The sequence below is a fragment of the Serinus canaria genome, chromosome 27, assembly GCF_022539315.1.
Source record: "Serinus canaria isolate serCan28SL12 chromosome 27, serCan2020, whole genome shotgun sequence".
Lineage (NCBI taxonomy): Eukaryota > Metazoa > Chordata > Aves > Passeriformes > Fringillidae > Serinus > Serinus canaria.
In genome coordinates this window covers 1,695,486-1,715,953 of record NC_066340.1, presented here as the reverse complement: position 1 = coordinate 1,715,953, position 20,468 = coordinate 1,695,486, and the positions used below count along the sequence as shown (strand labels likewise).

Genomic DNA, 20,468 nt, shown 5'->3' with positions numbered 1-20,468 from the left:
AGATCACCTAAAGGCACAAAATAACCCATTTGTGAAACTTGCTGTTTTTCTAAGACTTGTGAGGTTTTTCTTGTTAAATTGCAGGCAAACATTCCCCGCTCAGTCCTCTGTAACCCTGGGAAGGATGTTTCCAGGAGCAGGCTCTCCGACCTTGGTCTGACTCCTGTGCCTTTCTGACCTGTCCCTGTCAAAGCTCAGATCTGCCAGGCCAGTGCAGGGATCCTTTGGGAAATCTGGGAATGAGTGCTGATGTCTCATTTAGTCAGGAAGCAGGGACAGGGATATACACTAACAAGGCATCTTTGTTTGGCTCGTTTCTCTGAATGAAGTCTATTGATTGGAAGAAAAACCCCTTTATTATAATTGGAGGGCTCTGCAGAGATTCAGACAAGCACCAGGAGTCTCACCCACTTTATATTTCACATTTCCATCCCCACTGGCTGCCTTGTGTGCACCAGTACAAGTCCCACACAAGGGCAGGGACCATCAGACCCTGCATTTGACTCTTCACCTCTGCACCAGGCCCCTCTTCAAAGCCTTTAAAATCCACCAGGACAGTGGAATCACAGAGCACTGTGAGACCCTCAGTGATCATTCAGGAGTTGGACTCAATGGTCCTGGTTAGGATATTCCACAATTCTACGATCATACATCATATTTCTTTATCTCACTTCACAACAGCGACTCTTAACACCAAAAATTTTCAGGAGTCTTGCCTATTTTTGCTTTTGTTGTTATTTTTTTTCTACTTCAATCCCAATTTATTCACATCTTTCACTTGCCTGGAGCTGGCTTTCTGAGTCACCCAAAAATACTGCAGCATTTTGTTTCCTTCCATGTGAAGCTGGACGGCGAGTGGTGCTGCGGGCTGGAAGCAGTTACACTCTTGTGGTTCTTTAACCTTTTGGAGTGTTTCAGAAAAGTAAACGTGAGCTCCTGGTTTTGTGCCTCTGCAGTGAAACCCCAGAGTTTCATACACATTGAGTCAGGGTGTTGACAGGTGACTGATAAACATCTGCACCACTCAGTTACCGTAACTAAGAGATTCGTGGATTTAATGTTTGCGAGTCACTTGCATGTGAAACCTTTCATCTGGTCTTTTTTCTTGTATTTTTTTTAAGCTATGAACAAGTTTATGCTTTTAGTAACCACAGAATTCAGTTACTTATTTCTAGACATTCACCTCCAAAATGTCTTTAGTGCTTTTGGGGTGCAATTTATTTCCTCCTTGCGCTGGCACAGAGAACAGGAGTTGTACTGTGCTGCCCAGAGAGGTGTGAGCAGCATTTCAGGTGCACCCTCCTCCACTTCTGTCCAGTCCAGAGCTTTCCAAGCCCAGCACACCCAGAGGAAAACTTTTTTTTTTTCACTAACCCTCTGTCTAGTGACTCTAACTGTGGGAGGTTTATATCTATATTTATACCTGCCAGTATTAGATTACCTGAATGCCTGTGTAGAGGTCCAAGAAGCCAGGTGTGGTGCAGGGGAAGCTGTAGTTGTCAAAGGACAGTGGGGAAAACCAACTTCAGTGTCCAAGGACTTGTCAAAGATGAATCTCTCAGAAAGTACCCTCACCACCTCCTCTGTTAGACTGGTTTGCTTCTAAGCCTGAGATTTTAAAAAAATATTAAAAGACCAAATACCCCACCCAAAAGCTGCTCGTATCTAAGAACAGCCTCTTTCAGCAGAGAGCATATCATGCCCCGTTCCCAGAGATTTCTGCCCTTTAGAAAAGTCATCACAGGATTTAAACAGCTCTTTACCTCTTGGGACTTCTGCTGCTCACAGTGACCCTGAGATATGTTAGAAAGTTTCTTTTCCCAGCCCAGCAGTCGAAGAAGGAGTCAGAACTCTTCAGTTCTCGTTCTCAAGGTTGTTTATTGTTTCTTAGCTATAAAATTCTTTCTCTGATACGCTGAGGTCCGTTCAGCAGGCCAGACAGAGGCATGCTGACCACCCTCAGGGTGGAGTTATGTTTTTATACTAAAAACTACCTCTACATTATTTACAATAACTTCCCAATACCTGTCACCTATGTTAGACAGTGAGCTTCTACTCTAAACCAATCCAAAAGTGCCACCATCACAGCAGAGGATGGAGGCCAAGAAGAAGAAGGAGAAAGGCTGGACACACCCAGATTCCTCCATCTTGTCCCCCGAACCCTGTTCTAAAAACCCCAAAAAATCTATTTTTTCACCCCATGACAAACTAACTATTATTCTGCTTAGACTTTTGTGGCTTGCAGATCCTCATATAAGGTTGGTAATTTTTTCCATGGTCATAATCAAAATCACAGTTGTCTTGGGCTCTGTGCCAGGGTCTCTGAGCCCCCTGTCAGGGGTTATGGCAATCCAGGACAGGCAGAGGGATGTCCTGAATTCTGACATTTACCTACTCAGGTAATTTTCACCTCTGATCTCTGGCAGGTGAGAAACGCCCCAGCTTCGATGTCAATTATAACTCCAGTTTCCTGTATGAGAAGGAGAGCGAGCTGATGCACGGGCGCATGATGGACCAGGCCATCAACAACGCCATCACCTACCTGGGGGCCGAGGCCCTGCGCCCGCTCGTGCAGACCCCCCCAGCACCCACGGCCGAGATGGTGCCGGTCATCAGCAGCCTGTACCCACTGCCGCTGCCCCGCGCCGACGTCCCCAACGTCCCCAACGGCACCGCGCCCGAGCCCGAGAAGAGCCACCTCAGGGACAAGAGCCTGTCATCCGACAGGGGCCTTTCCCCCAACAACAGCGGCCACGACTCCACAGACACTGACAGCAACCACGAGGAGAGGCCCAACCCGGCCTTCCACCAGAGCCAGGTGATCGCGGCTCCCACCCGCAACGGCCTCCAGGCCCTGAAGGATTTCCCGAGGCCCTACGAGATCATCAAGCCTCCGGCCATCTGCCCTCGCGACGCCTTCAAGGTCATCAACAAGGAAGGGGAGGCCATCGGAGCGTACCGGTGCGACCACTGCCGCGTGCTCTTCCTGGATTATGTGATGTTCACCATCCACATGGGCTGCCACGGCTTCCGCGACCCCTTCGAGTGCAACGTCTGCGGCTACCGCAGCCACGACCGCTACGAGTTCTCCTCGCACATAGCTCGGGGAGAGCACAGAGTGGTGCTCAAGTGAAGGGACCGGTTCTTCCAAGGTCAAAGGATGTGTTTTCTGTCAGAGGGGAGGCTCGGTTGGTTGGGGTTTTAATTAGTATAATGGAATTTTCTTGAGTATTTTTCTAGGCCAGTTTTAAGTGTGTCACAAGGTGACGCCTTTTTAAATTTGTCTTTCCCGATAATTCAGTGTTCTGTAGCATCTCTGCCTGGCTGCTGTGGTGAGTGCGACTGTGGGAAACACCAGGAGCAGAGACTGGTTTTGATATGAACTTTATTTTTTGTGAAACTTCAGAGCCATTTATGATGTTTTCAATTTTTAACATGTGTTTGTTTTTATAGAGTTTGCTTTAAGTCAGCACAAAAGGTTTTCATGCCAATTCCCCTGCTCATTCAGGTGAATAGTCAGAGGAGTGTTGGAGGAGCTTTTCCGAGTTGTAATCCCAGTGGCTCATCACCAAAACAAGGAAAACAAGGGCAGGAAAAGGGAGGGATTATTAATTCTCTTTAAAGGTTTTCCCCTAAGCCCTAACAAGAGTGTGGCACACTTTCATTTTTCTTACCCCACTGCTGACTTTCTTTAAAGTTACTCAGTAAGAGGAAAATAAGAAATTAGACCTATTTGAGGTTGGGATTTTTAAGAGTATATATTTTTGGGATACCCAGTGAGGTCACTGGCTCATCCCTGCGGCCTGGAGGAAATCCCAATTTTCATTGCTGGAAACTCCTCCTTTCTGATGGCTGCCAAGAACGAGGATGAAGCTGTGCTGTGTGCTGTGCCTCTGTCCCACAGCAGGACATGTGGCCGTGTCATTATGGGTTGGCCCTGGCTGGCTGTGGACAGGTGAGACCCCAGACAGGGGCGTGAGAGCCACACCCACACCAGGACAGCCCTTGGAGGTGCTGCTCCACACCCTGAGCAGGTGCCATCCCTTTGAAGTTGGTTTTTACAACAGTTCCAGAATCTCCCTGTGGCCCCACAGCTGTGTTGGTGTCCCTGTGCTGGGGAGGGGTTTGGTAACGGCTTTGCTGAGTGAAGGTTTAGTCTTTGCAAAATATTTTTGTATCCTGTAGTTAGGAGTGTTCTGATGGACTTTCTGCATCTCTTGTGTGGTTTGAGAGCTGTGTTGCTTTTGTGCTATCCCTGGTGATCCAATCACTTCCCTGAGGGGAGGCTGAAGAGCTGAGGGTCAAGAAATACTGAAATTCATCCCCCACTCTGAATTCTTTTGGCTCAGTTATTTCCTCCATGAATTTTAAGGTACAAAATAAGAAATTTCTATTCATGTTTTCCACTAAAGGTGGATTTGGAGAGGGATAAATCAGCCTGCAATGTGTCTGAGTATCCAGAGTGCTGTGGAAGTGCAAATCCAGGATCTGCTATCCCTGGGGTTGAGGAGAACTCTTCTGCTGTGATGTCTGGAGCTGTAAAGCAGGTTCAAGATGTTTCCCAGAGCTCCATCATGAGAAAGGTGCGTGTTGGCTCTCCCCAGGTGAGAACACCTGTGTCACAATGTGACCATTGCTCCTCCTGTGAGGGAGGCTGCAGTTCCACCAAGGATCAGCCCCAAACTTTTGGGTCCAGAAAAGAGGGGGAAAGGGAGTGAGAGAATTCCCAGAGAACAAAGAGAAGGTTCCATTGCTGCCCTGACATTTCTAAGTCTGACATTTTTTAGGACATTGTGGTTGCCTTTATCAATTTCTAATTTTGTGACAAGCTTGCTTTTCAATGGCTTAGTTTTCAAGACCAAAGAATTGTCAATAAATGAATAAAATATTTAAATAATGATGGTGTCCTGACTCTAGGGCAGACAAAGGCAGGCTCTTAAAGGAATCCACAAAGAGAGAGACCTCCTGGAGCCATCCAAAAATTTTATTTTCTATAAATGGATTGGGTAATGGATTCATTTAAGAATCCACAGTGCTGCCCTGGCTTGGGAGATGGGAATCCCACTGGGCCATGCCTGCATGCTGAGGGGCTGTGCTGGCCCAGGGCAGGGCTCTGAGCTTCAGGAGCTCTGGAAACCACCTTGTCTGGGAAAACAGATGGGAAAACCACTGGAACTGGTTCTGACTCTGATTTATTCTGCTCCTGGCTTGGTTATTTTGGTCTGGAACAGGTTTGGAGTATTCTCCAGAGCCTTGGTCTGTCCATCTCGCTTGGTTTTCCATTTACTGCCCCAAGAGTGGGCAGGGGAGGCTCAGAGAAGGAGCTTTTAGCACCAAGAAATGAGACTCAGGTGCTTAAAGGTTTTTTTAAGTTTTAAAAATGTCAGTAAATAAATATCCACTCTGCCAGCCATGAAAACAGATCTGGGAGTGACCAGAGCTGGCTGAGGAGTGGGAATGAATGCTGGGGCTGCCTGTAAATCCCACAGGTGTGATGGAATCTGTGTCCCACGGGGTGCTGAGCTGTGGTGGAGGCTGTGCTCAGTAGAACCTGTTACTCAGTAGAGTAACTGACGCAGTCAGAGGTGTAAAATAACATCATCTGCTCCTCTGACTGCTGGAAAATGGTGTTGGACACGGTTTTGGTTAGCAGAGGAACGGTTGAGCCTGAGAGCTGTGGGGTGGGAGCAGCTCAGCCCCTGGCTCGGGCTGTGGGGTGGGTTCGTGGTTCCCGGGCTGCCGGGGCTGTGTCAGGCAGATGGACACATCCCGGCGGAGGAGGGTGGAGGCTCACACCAACCCCCGGCCCTTTTAGCACCTGCGTTACCCGGCTGACGTTGTTCGCGCTTCTTTCATTCCCCCCTGACACCTCCTGCCACAAAGAGCTGGACACGCTTGAGAAACAGAAACGAAAAAAAAGCCGAGAAGAAAGAAAGTCAGAGGATCCTTTTTTTCTTTTCCCTTCACTTCCTTCCAGCGCGGGTGCGACACAAACACTGAGGGGTCTCTCCCCCTGTTGCTGCTGGGACACTCCGAGGGTTGGGTGAGACAGAGGGGGCTCGGGGATGCCGACAGCGAGTCCCACAGCGTTTCTCCATCCGACTTTGTCCCTTAATAAGAATTTATTTGATCCAAAACCCCTCAACCTTCTCCTGCCTGGAGCCAAACCCCTTTAAAGGCTTACAGAAACCTTCAGTTGGTGTTGTGACAGAGAGATCCTTATCTGCTGATAGCTGTAATCGTGATAGAGCACAGAGGAACTCGTTTCTCCTGTCGTCGTGTTGAAACACGCTTCCTAACGCACAAAAAAAAATCCCATAAAACTTTCGGCTGCTGGTCTGCATCCTTGGAGCATCCCGGCCGGCTCCTGCTCCCTCGGGGAGCCGTCCAGCACCCAAAACCCGACGGTGCCGGGAGGGGACGGGGAGCACTGAGTCACTGCCACCACCTCCTCGGTGTCCCAATTCCCCACCCCTGCTCTGAGTCACGCACCCCGCGCCACCCCGGCGGGGACCCGGCGGCGTTTTCCCACCCTCCGCGTGGGTCGGGTTCCCAAATCCGGGGGGCAGGGGGTGAGCAGAGCCAGCTCTGTGCTGAGCGACAGCGGGAAGGGACATTGAAAGTGTCCCCAGCTCTGGCACCCACCCCGCGGCTCCCACCGGGACACGGTGCTGTGCTGGGGACAGGGCCGTGACTGTCACCGGGGCACCACCACGGGGATAGCAGCTTTGTGTCACGCCTGATGCCCCCCTCGCTGCGCCGGGAGGGAAGTGAAGCCCCCGGGGAGCCGCCGAACCGGCCCCTCCAACCCCTCCAGGCGGGTTAAATCTGGCGCCACATTTGCATGGCAGCGAGTCGGCACCTGGCAGCGAAATCCTCGGGGGATCGAGGACACGGGGAGCTGCTGGCAATCGTCACACGATGGCGACAGGAAAGTCCCAGCAGACGATTGTTTTTAGAAGAATCTCCTTCCAACCCTCGGGGCTGCGGCCATGGTGGGATGGAGGCGACAGCCCTGGGCTCGAAGTGGTGCTCCATGGCCACGGAGGATGCTCCAGGTGGGAGGTGATGCTCCTCAGTCTCAAACATCACCCAAGTGCTCCCCACCTCTTGGGGATCCCCTCACCCACAGCAGCTCCCTGTTCCCCCCTCTCTGCTCACGGGACTGCCCTAAGCAAGGCTGGGAGCGGGGCGGGGGCTCATCCTGCTCCCCCCAGTTCCCCCAGTTCCAGCCCCGTTGCTGCTCCCCTGGGCACTGGGGGACACCGTGGGGCTGGGGGGGGTATGAGGGGGGTCTTGTCCTCCCTCAGCCCCTTTTCCCACAGCTCTGGCTTTGTGCCGGGGCTCCCCCTTGTTGCTCCCCGGGGCAGGGCAGGGTCACGCCCACCTACCCCCCCACCCTGCCCCCCAAGCGGAGAAAGTTAGTCAAATCTGCAGAAACCGCAGAGGGGGGAGGCAGCGACACTGTCACCGCTTTGATGTCACCCCTGCACGTCCCACAGGTGCTGCCATCACGCCGGGGCCACAGTCCCACCGCTGCTTTGCCATTAACTCGTGCGAAAAGGGGGGATAATGCAAAAATATTTCCTTCCCCACCTCCATCCTGTCCCCACGGTCCCGGAGAGGCCACGTGGGAGGCACACGGAGCTGCAGCCGCTTCCATCTAGCCTCACCTGAGGCTGGGGGTCCCTCCAGGGCTGCGGGGGCTGCTCCAGGGAGTGCAGGGGGAGCCAGGAAGGTTTCTGAGCAGCGGGACTGATTCATGCCGGGCCTCCTGTGGTTTCCCCCTGCTCTCACCTCCCGGTGCTGTCACGCCAAGCACCCACACGTCAGTGCCCAGGGTGAGCCCACCCCGCTGTCACCCACAGGGAGCTGGAAGGGGGGAGCCCCTGGGGCAGCGTGAGCTGCTGGGCACCCCTGCACCCACCCTGCACCCCAAATGCCTCCCCGTGCCCCTCTGAACACACCACACACCCCTGTCACTCTGCTCTCCATCCTCCCAACACCTCCTGCACCCCCTGTGTCACCCCAGTGCTGCAGACAGGGGTAACACAGAGCCCCCCCCCATGGGACATTCCCGACCCCACAGCAGTGCTGGAGGAAGGAGGATGCAGCACCAGGGGGTGACAGGGTGAGGTCCCCTGGGTGTCACATGCCCACGGGTCAGAGGCACAGGTGCCCCCGGGGAGCAGGAGGCAGGCAGGGGGCAGCTGCCAGCCCTTCCCAGCCCCGTCACGGCCGCTGCACTCCTGGAGGAAGCTGCTCTGCTTTGCTCACCCGGCGCTGGTATAAATACCCTCCCCATTTTAATGTGGCAGCTATTTCAAGCCAGGAATGGGAAGCGAAACCCTGCACAAGTCCTGCCCTTTTACCCCCGGGATGGGCTGGGCAGTGCCCAGGAGCCACAAGGGTTTATTTGAAGCCCAAGAGCCGCGCGCCTGCCTTGACCTTCTGTGCCTTCCAGCGGAGCAGGCGGATGGCGCGGAGGCCGAAGCGCAGCACGGCATCGTACTTGAACACCAGCTGGTAGAAGGCGTCGGTGATGAGGGCACCGCTGGGGTCGGCGTGTTTGAGGGCAGCCATGGGCGTGTATGCCACGTTGGTCTGGTGCCGGAAGGGCGGCCGGGCCGCCTCGATCACCCGCAGGGTGTGCTGCACGTGGCCATGGGATTGTCCCCTTTCTGTCCCCACAGCCCCAGCCCAGCCCACCACCACTGCCATCCTACCTCTGTCCCCTCTGAACCCTGTGTGCATCCTATCTCCATCTGCACCTCTATCCGCATTCACATTTCCATCCCCTCCCTTCCCATTCTCCTCCTATCCCCATTCCCATCCCATCTCCTTCTCATCCACTTCCTATCCCCAAGCCCTTGCCATCCTATCTCTAATCCATCCCACCTCACCCCATCACCATTCCTATCCCATCCCCAGCTCCTTCCCATTCTATCCCTATCTCTATCCTATCCCACCCCATCCCCATCCTACCACCCCTTCTCATTCCCATTCCATTTCCTCCCACTACCATCCTCAGTTCCTTCCCATCTTATTCCCATCCCACCCACATTCCCATCCCACCACCATTCTTATTCCCATTCCCAGCCAGGCTCAGCCCCATCAGGATGGAGCTGTCTGGGTGTCAGCTGCCCCACTGCTGCTGGGCATTGCTGTTCCTTGTCAGGGCTAATTAACACCTCTGTCCAGCCCAGCCCCAACCCACTGGGACCCCCTGCCCGCCTGTCACCTCTGCAATGTCCTCAGGGGTCTGGCCCAGGCTGGTGAAGACATCCCTGGAGTTCCTCAGGTAGAGTTTGGTGAAGATTTCTGCTGTCTCGGGGTCTGTCCGTGAGTAGTCAGCGCGTTCGGCTTCCTCGTACAACTTCGTCTCGAATTCCGTCATCACCGGCCCCGGCTCCACCAGGCTGATCCTGCCCAGGGATGGGGCACTGGGCACTGGGCACCTCCGGACCCCTGCCCCCAGGGGCTGCAGGGCCACCTGCCCCCACACTCACGCCACGTTGAAGCGCAGTGCCTGCACCACCAGGCTCTCGCAGAAACCCTCCACGGCGAACTTGGAGGCCGAGTAGATGTCATTGAAGACAATGCCTGCATGGTTGGGGAGCTCCAGTCAGGGCTGGGTGGGGGCTGGTCCCCCCAAGACACCCCATTTTCCCCTACCCTGCAGGCCCATGATGCTGCTGATGACGACGATGTGGCCCCCACGGCGCCGCTTCATGTCAGGCAACACCTCCTTGACCAGGCGGACGAGGCCGAAGAAGTTGGTGTCCATGAGGCTCTGCATGGCTGCCAGGCTCTGGCACTCCAGGGGTCCCGCCATGCCCACCCCGGCATTGCTGACTGTGGGGTGGGGGGCATCAGTGAGGTGTACCCTGGGCAGGGGATCCCACACCCTGGGCATGGGGTGTCTCTGATTCTCAGAGTGTCCCCAGCATGGGATGTCCTGGGTGTGGAGGGTCCCTGGTGCAGGGTGACTCTGGTGTAGAGAGTCACTTGTGTGTGGGGTCAGGGGGTCCCTTGTGCTTTAGGGACCCCTAGCACAGTGCTTGGAGGGTCCCCAGAATGGGATGTCCCGAGTTTGGAGGGTCCCTGGTAGAGGGAATGTCCCAGCACAGAGGGTCCCTGGTGCAGGGGGTCCCTGGCACGGACAGTCCCCGCTGCATGGGGTCAGAGCCATGAGGTGTCCCTGGCATGGAGGGAGCACAAATGGTCCCCGGCACGGAACAAGGGGTCCCTACCATGGAGGGTGCCGGCTGGGAATCCCAGGGCTCACCCAGGATGTCGACGTGGCGCCCGGGGATGCTGTCGAGGCAGGCGCGGATGGAGCTCTCATCACACACGTCCAGCTGTTTGATCTCCAGCGTCCGGCCCAGCGCCGGCCCCGCCGCCGCCGCCAGCGCCCCGCTCCTGCCCGTGTTCCTCATGGTGGCGATGACTGCGGGCACAGGCGGCTCAGCCCCCGCCGGCTCTCCCCGGGGGCTCGGGGGGTCCCTCCGCCCCGCTCACCTCGGAAGCGGCGCTGCTTGTCCCTCGCCAGCCGCACGGCCAGCGCCAGCCCGATGCCCGAGGAGCAGCCGGTGATCAGAACGGTCTTTGGAGCCATGGCACAGCCTCCTCCCCCCACCGCCCCAGCCCCCCGCATTTATAGCAGCTGCCCCGGCCCCAGCCCCCCCAAATCCGGGTCCTTAATCCCCCCTGGATAATCCCCCCCTCCCGGGGATTTGCGGCGGCCGCGTGGCTGAGCCGCACGTGGTGCCCGGGGAGCACAGAGGGGCCTTTGTGTGGGACCCGGGGCACCCTGGGGACACAGCGGGACGTGGGGACACTGCCAGGCGTGCGGACACTGTGGGAGATGGGGCCGCTGCCAGCAGTGTGCCACCGGCTCTGTGGATGGCAAGGAACGAGGCAGGAGCTCTGCAAAAATAACCTTTATTATCACTGGTATAAAACACGTCCCAGTTCAACTGGCCTCGTGGAGACGTGGGGGACACGGTGATGGGTGCCCCCCGCACCCCCACACCCCGGGACCCCGCTCCTGGGGACCCCAAAAGCCCCCTGGTGTGGGGGCAAGGAGTGCCAGGCCCCTGCAGGGACACTCGGGGCTGGTGCTGCAGGGCAGAGGGGAGAAAGTGCTTGAGTGTGGGGGTCCTGGCGGTGGGCTGTGCCATGCTGGCAGTGCCAGGCTGTGCCAAATCATCCTGGTGGTGCTGGGCTGAGCTGTGCTGTGCCATGCTGGCAGTGCCAGGCTGTGCCAAACCAACCAACTGTGCCAGACTGTGCCAAACTGTGCCATGCTGGTGGTGCTGGGCTGTACCAAACCATCCCACTGGTGCCAAGCTGTGCCAGCAGCGCCAGGCTGTGCTGAGCTGTGCCATGTCAGTGGTGCCCAGCTGTGCCAAGCTGTGCTGGTGGTGCTGGTCTGTGCCAAGCCGTGCCGTATCAGCAGGGCCAGTCTGTGCCAAACAATCCCAGTGGTGCCAGGCTGTGCCAGGCTGTTCTGTGCTGGGCTGTATCAAGCCAGCAGTGCCAGGCTGTGCCAAACCACGCTGACAGTGCCAGACTGAGCCAAACCCCGCCATGCTGGTGGTGCCAGGCTGTGCCAAGCCCCCCCAGAGGCTCAGAGGGCCACGCAGGTGCAGTAGTGCCGCAGCTTGCAGGGCAGGATGCCGCGGTTGATCTGGTGGAACTCCACCAGCTGGATGAGGTCGGCGAAGCGCGTCTGCCCGTCGTCCATGGTGAAGTAGAGCCGCCCCTCCTCCTCGCTCTGCCGGGGGGGCTGCAGGTCAGGACCCCTCTGCCCAGCCCCCCCAGGCCCCCCCAGCCCCAGGCTGGCACTCACCGGCAGGATGAGGTAGTGTTTGATGCGCTGCAGGTGGCACAGGGACAGCACGAAGCCCTTGGGGTTCCGCTGGCTCTCCCGCACCAGGAAGACCCTGCGAGCCCCAGAGGTGTCACTGCTGGCCCCAGGTGCCCTCTGCCATCCCAGGTCCCCTCTGCCCTCCCAGTGTCACCCATTGTTGCCACATTTCTCTTGACAGAGAAAAGCAAGGCACAATTCTTCCCAAGGATTTCTGAGATTCACAAAAATTCTCTCAATCTCAGAGAAAGAGAAAACACAATTTTTAGCACTTGCTGTGCCTGTGTTGTACCAAAGTAGAATGCAACATGGAGATTGTTTACCCACAGTGAGGATGTTTTGTTTCCTTGGCCTGTCAGGGCCAGGTGTGTGTGTGTGTGTGTGTCAGGACTGTCACTGACAGTCACGAGATTCAGTGCAGTGTGAGCAGTTGTGTGCAGAGTGAGTGCTTGGCAGATTCAGTTTAGATAAAATGCATATAGTATAGTACAATAAAGTAATTAATTCGCCTTCTGATATCCATGGAGTCAGGTGCATCATTCTCTCCCCTTCAGTGGAGCCACCTTTGATTTACAATAACCCATGGGGTCCCACAAACCCCCTGGCACCCCTGGGATGTAGCCCAGTACCCCCTGGCACCCCTGGGATGGGGACACAGGCTCTGCATCCCCCAGGAGCCTGTGCATCCCCCAAACCCTGCAACAACCTGGGATCACTCACCCCCAACCCACATATATCCTTTATCCCCCCAGGAGCTGCAAGACCCTGTAATCCCTGTGCTCCTGAACCTCCCTGGAGTTCCATGGCCCCCCCCAGGAGCCCCAGGGACCCCAACCCCTCCAGCCCAGGGTCCCTTACCCGTCCACCAAACCCTGCCGGCCAATCAGCTGCTGGGTGTCCTCCCGGGAGATTCGCCCGTGGAACCAGGGCTGGGTGCGGTGGATGGCTGTGGGGAGAGGGGTGTCACACCCAGGGGGACCCCCTGCCCGGGACAGGGACCCCCAGTGGGCACTGAGCCCACGTCTCACCGGCGCTGAGCGGGGAGCTGTGGCAGGCTGCGGGCAGGCTGTACCGGTGCGTCGTCTTCTTCTGGGCACACAAAGAAAGGAGGGGGGACATTGGGGTGGGCTCAGGGGGGCTCCCCCTGACTCCTCAGCAACCCCACTCACCCTCCAGGCCTGGGCTTCCTCCAGGGCCGCGCTCAGCACCTCATTGGGGTTCTCAATCACCCGGCCCGTGCACCCTGAGAAGTCCATGGCCACCAGTGCATTGTCTGAGACGCTTCGCTGTGGGGGACAGGGGGGTCACCAGAGGGTCCCCACGGGCCAGGGGCTGCAGGGGGCAGGGGAAACTCACCAGGGGCTGCAGGGGGCAGGGGACACTCACCAGGGGCTGCAAGGGGCAGGGGACACTCACCAGGGGCTGCAGGGGCCAGGGGACACTCACCAGGGGCTTCAGGGGGCAGGGGACACTTGCCAGGGGTTTGGGGGACAGGGGACACTCACCAGGGGTGTGGGGGACAGGGGACACTCACCAGGGGCTTCAGGGGGCAGGGGAAATTCACCAGGGCTGCAGGGGGCAGGGGACACTCACCAGGGGCTGCAGGGGACAGGGGACATTCACCAGGGGTGTGGGGGACAGGGGACACTCAGGGGCTGTGTGGGACAGGGGACACTCGCCAGGGTCTGCAAGGGGCAGGGGACACTCACTAGGGGCTGCAAGGGGCAGGGGACACTCTCCAGGAGTGTGGGGGGCAGGGGACACTCTCCAGGGGCTGCAGGGGGGCAGGGGACACTCTCCAGGGGACACTCACCAGGGGCGTGGGGCCGATCCAGGGGGGTGGGCTCAGTCGTGCCTGTGCTTGCTGGTAGTTACGGTAGAGCTGCATCCCGTACTGGGGGAACAGCTCTGTCAGCTGGGGGGGCCCTGCTGCGGGGTGGGGGAGCACCCAGGGACACCCAGGGACATCCATAGCCCCCCAGGGCAGGGGTTGGAGGCTCTGCATCCACTCCATGTGGGCACAGGGACACCCACCCTGAAACATTTTCACTGGGATGGGGTCACCCCTCCAGCACCCCCCTAGAACCCTCCACATTCCCGTCCTTGTAGCTCTCCAGCATCCCCCAAACATTCCCCATCATCCCTCCTGCACTGTCAGATTAATCCCTTTTCTGACCCAGAGATGGGGTAACTGAGAGGTGTTTTAAAAACTTTTATTCCATTTTCAGTCTCGTGTGAAGGGTGAGACAATACAGATGTTGTAATTCACACTATCCAATCAGAAGCCAACTATTTCCTAATTACAATACACTCTAAGTGTTTTTGCCTATCAGTTTTTGCCACACCATGCTGTAAATGCCTTAAAGCCAATCATCCAAAATTATTCCTCGTGGCTCCTACTAGAATGCACCTTTCCTAGCTCTATTTCTCCAAAGTATCTGGTCTTATTTGCAAGGCCACCTTTTGAAACTTTTTTCCTAGTTCTGTTTCTCTCCCAACAGTCTCTGTCCTATTCCACGGCATTTCTAAATCAGCATTTCTTATCTCCAGCTTTGCATACGGATGCACACCGTGCGAGCCTTCTGCCACATCACCACCTCAGTATTCCTCCAGAATGCCGCCGTTATCCCTCCAAAATCCCTCTGCCACCACCCCAGCCGGCAGGGGGCCGGCAGCACCGCCCGGGGCTCACCTTGAAGAGCCGGAACGCGGCCATCCAGCAGCTGCGGCTCTGCTCATCCTCGCTGCAGAGCAGCTTCAGACCCTTCACTCCGCTCCGCACCTTGTGGGGCTGCGGGAGAGGCCGGAGCCGTCACGGTGCAGCCCCGGCTGGCTCTGAGGGGACAGGGGGAGGCGCAGGGAATGAGCCAGCCCCAGGCAGGGCCATCCCCACCTTGATGCAGAAGCCGAACTCCGTGGGCGTCCCGTAGAGCTTCTTGCCCTGCGTCACGTAGTAGATGTTGGACTCGGTGAGGTCAGCGAAGTACTGGAGGTGCCGGGGGTCCTGGGGGGGTGGGGGGGGTGTCAGGACTGGCCCTGCTGCCCCCCCCGGCCATGTCCCCTCCCCCAGGACCCCCCTGGCCTCACCTTGGAGGTGCCCTTGGTGGAGTAGTAGAGCCCCGAGCGGCGCAGGGAGAAGTGGAAACGCTTCCAGACCTTGCGCCCGGCCTCCCGCAGGTGCAGGAAGCCCTGGACCTCAGGGCAGCTCCCAGAGTTGAGGAAATTCTGGGGGGACACGAGGGCTGAGGGGCATGGCAGGGTCCCTGGGGCACGGCAGGGTGCCCAGGGCACGGCTGGGCACGGTGCCCCGTACCTGGATGAGCTCGGAGTGCGCCATGCTCTTGTTGGCCTCCAGGCAGCTGGACACCATCACCTCGGGGAACAGCAACTGCTGGGGGACAGAGGCTCAGCAGAGACCCCTTGGGGTGCCCGGGGTGCCCAAGGGGGGGTCCAGAGGGTGCCCACCTACCGTGCTGCTCTTGAAGAGCTCGTACTTGGCGAAGTTCTTGCGGAACACGAAGCGGCTGTCGGCACCCGGGGCCCAGGAGCTCTGCACCTCCACCACGGACTCGTGGTCCTCCAGGCAGCGCTCTGGGGGGGACAGGGGTTTAGCAGGGTGGTGGGGGGTCCCAGGGGGTCAGCAGGGTGGTGGGGGGTTCCCAGGGGGTCACCATGGTGGTGAGGGGTCCCAGGGATTGAGCCCTTTTCTGGCCCAGAGATGGGGTAACTGAGAGGGGTTTTAAAAACTTTTATTCCATTTTCAGTCTCGTGTGAAGGGTGAGACAATACAGATGTTGTAATTCACATTATCCAATCAGAAGCCAATTAATTCCTAATTACAATACACTCTAAGTGTTTTTTGGCCTGTCAGCTTTTGCCACACCATGCTGTACATGCCTTAAAGCCAATCACCTAAAATTATTCCTCGTGGCCCCTACTAGAATGCATCTTTCCTAGTTCTATTTCTCCAAAGTTTCTGGTCTTATTTGCAAGGCCACCTTTTGAAACTTTTTTCCTAGTTCCATTTTCAGCCCCAACAATGTCTGTCCTATCCCATGGCATTTCTAAATCATTTCTAAGTGCCCCACTGTGCCCCCAGGTGTCACAGACACATTTTATGAAAAATCCTTTCGTTGGGATTTTTTCTCCTGAAAAGCTGAGAGGCCTCAAAAATGAAATGTAAACAAGAATTATCTGTGGGATGCAACAGGAGTAACTTTGATTGGCCTCATGTCGGTGTTTTTAATTAATGGCCAATCCCAGTCCAGCTGTCTCGGACTCTCCGGTCAGTCACAAGATTTTATTATCATTCCATTCCTTTCCTTTCCTTGCTAGCCTTCTGATGAAATCCCTTCTTCTATTCTCTTAGTATACTTTTAACATATCATTTTCTTTTAATATAATATATATCACAAAATAATAAATCAAGCCTGCTGAAACATGGAGCCAAGATTCTCATCTCTCCCCTCCTCCTGGGACCCCTGAGAGCACCCCCCCACCCAGGGCTGCTCACCCAGTGCCAGGTGCTGGTGCAGCTCCACCAGGGCCCAGCTGTGGTCCTGCAGTGCCCGCGTCCTGCGCACCAGGCTCTCGCAGAGCTGCCGCGCCGTGGTGGCCGCCGAGGCCTCCAGAGAGCGGCAGGCGCCGTCCTCACCGAACACCTTCACCACCTGGGAGGGGGCACCGGGGCTGTCAGGGCCCCCCCGGCACCAGGGGACCCTGCAGGACCACAGGTGAGATCATCCCACCCACCTCCTGCTCACCAGCTCGTGTGGGAGGTGGTTCCTGTCCCAGGGATGGGATCCCCCCTTCCCAGCCCCCTGACTCATTTAGGAGGTGGTTCCTGTCCCAGGGATGGGATCCCTCCTTCCCAGCCCCCTGACTCATTTGGGAGGTGGTTCCTGTCCCAGGCATGGGATCCCCCCTTCCTAGAACCTTGACTTATTTGGGAGATGATTCCTGTCCCAGGCATGGGATCCCCCCTTCCCAGCCCCCTGACTCATTTGGGAGGTGGTTCCTGTCTCAGGGATGGAATCCCCCCTTCCTAAAACCTTGACTTATTTGGGAGATGATTCCTGTCCCGGGGATGGGATCTCTCCTTCCAACCCCCCTGACTCATTTGGGACACGGTTCCTGACCTAGGGATGGGATTCCTCCTTTCCAGCCCCTTGATTCATGCAGGAGGTGGTTCCTGTCCCAGGGATGGAATCCCCCCTCCCCAGAGCCTTGATTTATTTGGGATATGATTCCTTCCCCATCCCTTGGCCCCCTGGCTCAGGAGGATGGCCCAGGACCCCTGTAGGGGGGTCTCTCTCCAAAGGCTGAGACCCGTTCCCAGACCTTCACGTGGGAAGAGGTTCCTGCCCCAGCACTGAGACCCTCCCCTTTCCCCAACCCCCTGACTCACCTGGGGTGTGCCCCAAGAACCCCCTCCCCAGCCCATGCAGTGGTCCCAGACCCCAGCCCCCTGCCCAGCCCATGCAGGGGTCCCAGACCCCAGCCCCCCTGCCCAGCCCATGCAGGGGTCCCAGACCCCAGCCCCCTCCCCAGCCCATGCAGGGGTCCCAGATCCCAGCCCCCCTGCCCAGCCCATGCAGGGGGTCCCAGCCCCCAGCCCCCTGCCCAGCCCCTGCAGGGGTCCCAGACCCCAGCCCCCTCCCCAGCCCCTGCAGGGGTCCCAGATCCCAGCCCCCCTCCCAGCCCCTGCAGGGGTCCCAGACCCCAGCCCCCTCCCAGCCCATGCAGTGGTCCCAGACCCCAGCCCCCTGCCCAGCCCATGCAGGGGTCCCAGACCCCAGCCCCCCTGCCCAGCCCCAGCCCCTGACTCACGTGGGAGGTGCCCTCGCGGGGGGGTCCCTGTCCCAGGGCCGGGCTGCTCAGGATGGGGGAGTTGGAGGGGCTGCAGAGCTCGGGGAAGGGGTTGGGGATGCTGGGCAGCGACGACGCCCGCGGCTCCTCCTGCGACGGCTGCCGGCTGCAGGCACGGGGGGGGAGGGTGAGCTCTATACCCCCCGTGACCCCCCCCGAGCACCCCCTGACCCTTTTTAACCTCCCCGACACCCCCCGAGCCTCACACCCACCTGCTGCCGTGGATGAAGAGGGGCTGGGAGCGCCGGACCTCGGGTGGCCCCTCGCCCCCATCCCGCTCAGCAGGACCCCCATCCTGCTCGGGGGGCTCCCAGAGGCTGCTCTGCTGAGCCCCCCCCTCCATGGCATTATCTGTGGGGGGGAGACAGAGGGGGTCTGGCACCGTGGGTGGGTCCTTGTTCCCTCGAGGGGCCATGGCCAGGTGTGGGCAGCCCCCAGAGGACACCACGCCAGGCTCCAGGTGAGCTCCCACCCCTGGCACCCACCCAGGGGTGCTTTCCTGCCCAGACAAGCAGGACCCCAGCCCTGGGTGGGATGCTGGGACACCAAGAGTGTCCCTGTCCCCTCAGTCCTGTCGGGGTGCAGGGGGTTGAAGCACAACACTGATGGCGAGCACAGCCCCTTATGAGACCCCCCAGAATTCCCTCACCAACACCGAGGGTCTGGGAGCCCTGGGAGATGCTGGGCTGAGCTTTGCCAGGCTGAGCTTTGCCAGGCCGAGCCCTGCCGGCGCCGAGGAGAGAAGGAAGCCGAGCGCGGCGGCGGCGGCTCAGCCCAAACACCTCCTCGGGTCCGGCCAAACCGGTCCCGCAGCCGCTCCCAGCTCCACCTCACCGCCCTGGCATCCGGGCCCGGGCGGCCGCGCCGGGAGCCGGGGGCGAGGGAGCCGCCGTGGGAACCGCCGCCAGCCCCCCGCGCTGCCACTGCCCCCCCGTGTCCCCACCCACGCCCCGTGCCACCTTGCCCGGGCACCGGTCACGCCCGGACACCGGTACCGGCTCCGGACAGACCGGGGATGTGCCGCGGCCCCCCCAGCACGTGGCACACGTAACACACACGTGGCATCCACGGTGGCACTCGGTGGCACTCGGTGGCGGCCGGCGAGGGGGCCGGCAGTGCCGGGACACCGGGCAGAGCCGCGTTAATCATTCGCCCGCTGCCCGTCCCTGTCGCCACCTCCCGCCACCTCTCGGGGTCCAAGTCCGTGGCTGGCAGGGATGATGTCATCCCCATGCCGTGTCCCTATCGCTGCCGTGTCCCTGTCGCCATCCCTGCATCCCACCGGGACCCCCTGCTCCATCCCTGTGCCAGCCCGGTGTGCCCTCCCTGGCTGTGCCAGGGGTGATCTGGGGACACGGGGACAGCCAGGGGTCAGGCAGGGTGATGCTGCTGGTGGGACACAGCAGGGGACAGATGGGGCCCTGGCAGAGGGACACCGCCCTGGCACCACCCCTGTGGCCTCAGGTCACCCCGGTGTGAGCCCTGTCCTGGTGGCAGTGGCAGGGTGGGGACACTCAGGGTGGGACAAACAGGGGACACGGGGCTTTGGGCAAAGGGACAGAGGACATTGGGGTTAGGGGGTGGGGCACTGGAGAGGGCCAGGACCACCAGGGGACAAACAGGGGACACAGGGGACATTGGGGTTAGGGGGTGGGGCACTGGAGAGGGCCAGGACCACCAGGGGACAAACAGGGGACACAGGGGACATTGGGATTATGGGGTGGGGCACTGGAGGGGTCAGGACCAGCAGGATGGGCCCCGGGGCCACCAGGGCTGTGGAGCAGGGGGTCCAAGGCCACCAGATTGAGGGTCCCAGGTAACAGGGCTGAAGGACAGGATCCCAGAGCCACCAGGGTGAGGGGACAGAATCCCAGGGTCACCAGGGTGTGGGGACAGGATTCCAGAGCCACCAGGCTGAGGGACAGAATCCCAGGGTCACCAGGGTGAGGGGACAGGATCCCAGGGTCACCAGGGTGAAGGGCAGGATCCCGGGGTCACCAGGGCTGAGGGGCAGGATCCCAGAGCCCTGAGGGTGAGGGGACAGGGTCCCAGAGCCACCAGGGGAGGGGACAGGATCCCAGGGTCACCAGGGTGAGGGGACAGTATCCCGGGGTCACCAGGGGGAGGGGACAGGATCCCAGGGTCACCAGGGTGAGGGGACAGTATCCCAGAGCCACCAGGGGGAGGGGACAGGATCCCAGAGCCACCAGAGTGAGGGGACAGGATCCCAGGGTCACCAGGGTGAAGGGCAGGATCCCAGAGCCCCCAGGGTGAGGGACAGTATCCCAGGGTCACCAGGGTGAGGGGACAGGATCCCAGAGCCCCCAGGGTGAGCGGCAGGATCCCGGGGTCACCAGGGTGAGGGGACAGGATTCCAGGGCCACCAGGACAAGGGACAGCGTGCCAGAACCACCAGGATTAAGGAGCAGGATGCCAGCTGTGGGTGGGGGTCCCGAGCCTGGGGGTACAGAGCTCCCCAGGGGCAGCAGAGGAGGCGCGGCGGGATGGCAGAGGAGGAGGAAGAGCCGGGAGGAAGGCGGGAAGGAGGGAGGGGAGGCGTGCGGACGCAGCCAGAGCTCCGGGGTCGTTCCCGGCGGGATAGGACCAACACCCCCGGGATGAGCAGCGATCCCCCCGGCCCCGGGAGCCCCCAGGCCGGCCCCGCTCCTACCTGCAGCTCCCGCCGCGTCCCGGCACCCTCCCGCCGGACCAGGGATTCCTGTTCTGC

At 58.9% G+C, this 20,468-nt stretch overlaps 3 protein-coding genes across 9 annotated transcripts in view; 1 reads left to right on the top strand and 2 right to left on the bottom strand.

Annotated features, from left to right (window-relative positions):
• Nucleotides 1-4,898, top strand: part of IKZF3 (IKAROS family zinc finger 3) — a 34,800-nt gene extending 29,902 nt beyond the window's left edge. For all 5 annotated transcript variants that reach the window (XM_050985782.1, XM_050985785.1, XM_050985784.1 and 2 more), the window contains one exon: nucleotides 2,427-4,898. In XM_050985782.1, the coding sequence (XP_050841739.1) occupies nucleotides 2,427-3,133 (707 nt within the window). In that variant the 3' untranslated portion in view covers nucleotides 3,134-4,898. The remainder of the gene's footprint in view (nucleotides 1-2,426) is intronic.
• Nucleotides 4,899-8,412: 3,514 nt separating this feature from the next.
• On the bottom strand, nucleotides 8,413-10,618 carry LOC103821759 (retinol dehydrogenase 8-like). The gene is made up of 6 exons (XM_050985828.1): nucleotides 10,522-10,618; nucleotides 10,289-10,450; nucleotides 9,676-9,855; nucleotides 9,510-9,603; nucleotides 9,242-9,425; nucleotides 8,413-8,652 (listed from the first exon to the last, which is right to left on the bottom strand). The coding sequence occupies exons 1-6, from the start codon at nucleotides 10,616-10,618 to the stop codon at nucleotides 8,413-8,415; spliced, it is 957 nt and encodes a 318-aa protein (XP_050841785.1).
• Nucleotides 10,619-10,928: 310 nt separating this feature from the next.
• Nucleotides 10,929-20,464, bottom strand: GRB7 (growth factor receptor bound protein 7). 3 transcript variants are annotated; one of them, XM_050985787.1, is made up of 15 exons: nucleotides 20,412-20,464; nucleotides 17,953-18,091; nucleotides 17,702-17,846; nucleotides 16,386-16,542; nucleotides 15,342-15,463; nucleotides 15,186-15,263; nucleotides 14,960-15,097; nucleotides 14,766-14,876; nucleotides 14,565-14,663; nucleotides 13,686-13,766; nucleotides 13,042-13,158; nucleotides 12,901-12,961; nucleotides 12,731-12,818; nucleotides 11,855-11,948; nucleotides 10,929-11,779 (listed from the first exon to the last, which is right to left on the bottom strand). In XM_050985787.1, exons 2-15 carry the CDS (start codon nucleotides 18,081-18,083, stop codon nucleotides 11,633-11,635), a joined length of 1,569 nt encoding a protein of 522 aa, XP_050841744.1. In that variant the 5' UTR covers nucleotides 18,084-18,091; nucleotides 20,412-20,464; the 3' UTR covers nucleotides 10,929-11,632. The 3 variants fall into 3 exon arrangements, with proteins under 3 accessions (XP_050841744.1, XP_050841745.1, XP_050841743.1); XM_050985788.1 differs by lacking the exon at nucleotides 20,412-20,464 and adding an exon at nucleotides 18,390-18,552 and having other exon boundaries at nucleotides 12,901-12,958; XM_050985786.1 differs by lacking the exon at nucleotides 20,412-20,464 and adding an exon at nucleotides 18,390-18,548.
• Nucleotides 20,465-20,468: the final 4 nt, after the last annotated feature.

Excerpts from the sequence above, each read along its gene's own strand:
- LOC103821759 (XM_050985828.1), bottom strand. The coding sequence starts at position 10,618 with ATGGCTCCAAAGACCGTTCTGATCACCGGCTGCTCCTCGGGCATCGGG. Across the intron at positions 10,451-10,521 it reads CAAGCAGCGCCGCTTCCGAG|TCATCGCCACCATGAGGAAC; the intron begins GTGAGCGGGGCG and ends CTGTGCCCGCAG. Across the intron at positions 8,653-9,241 it reads CCCCTGAGGACATTGCAGAG|CACACCCTGCGGGTGATCGA; the intron begins GTGACAGGCGGG and ends GGCCACGTGCAG.
- GRB7 (XM_050985787.1), bottom strand. The coding sequence starts at position 18,083 with ATGGAGGGGGGGGCTCAGCAGAGCAGCCTCTGGGAGCCCCCCGAGCAG. Across the intron at positions 16,543-17,701 it reads CCCGCGAGGGCACCTCCCAC|GTGGTGAAGGTGTTCGGTGA; the intron begins GTGAGTCAGGGG and ends GCCCCCTCCCAG. Across the intron at positions 11,949-12,730 it reads CGGCAGGGTTTGGTGGACGG|GGTCTTCCTGGTGCGGGAGA; the intron begins GTAAGGGACCCT and ends TGGGGCTCGCAG.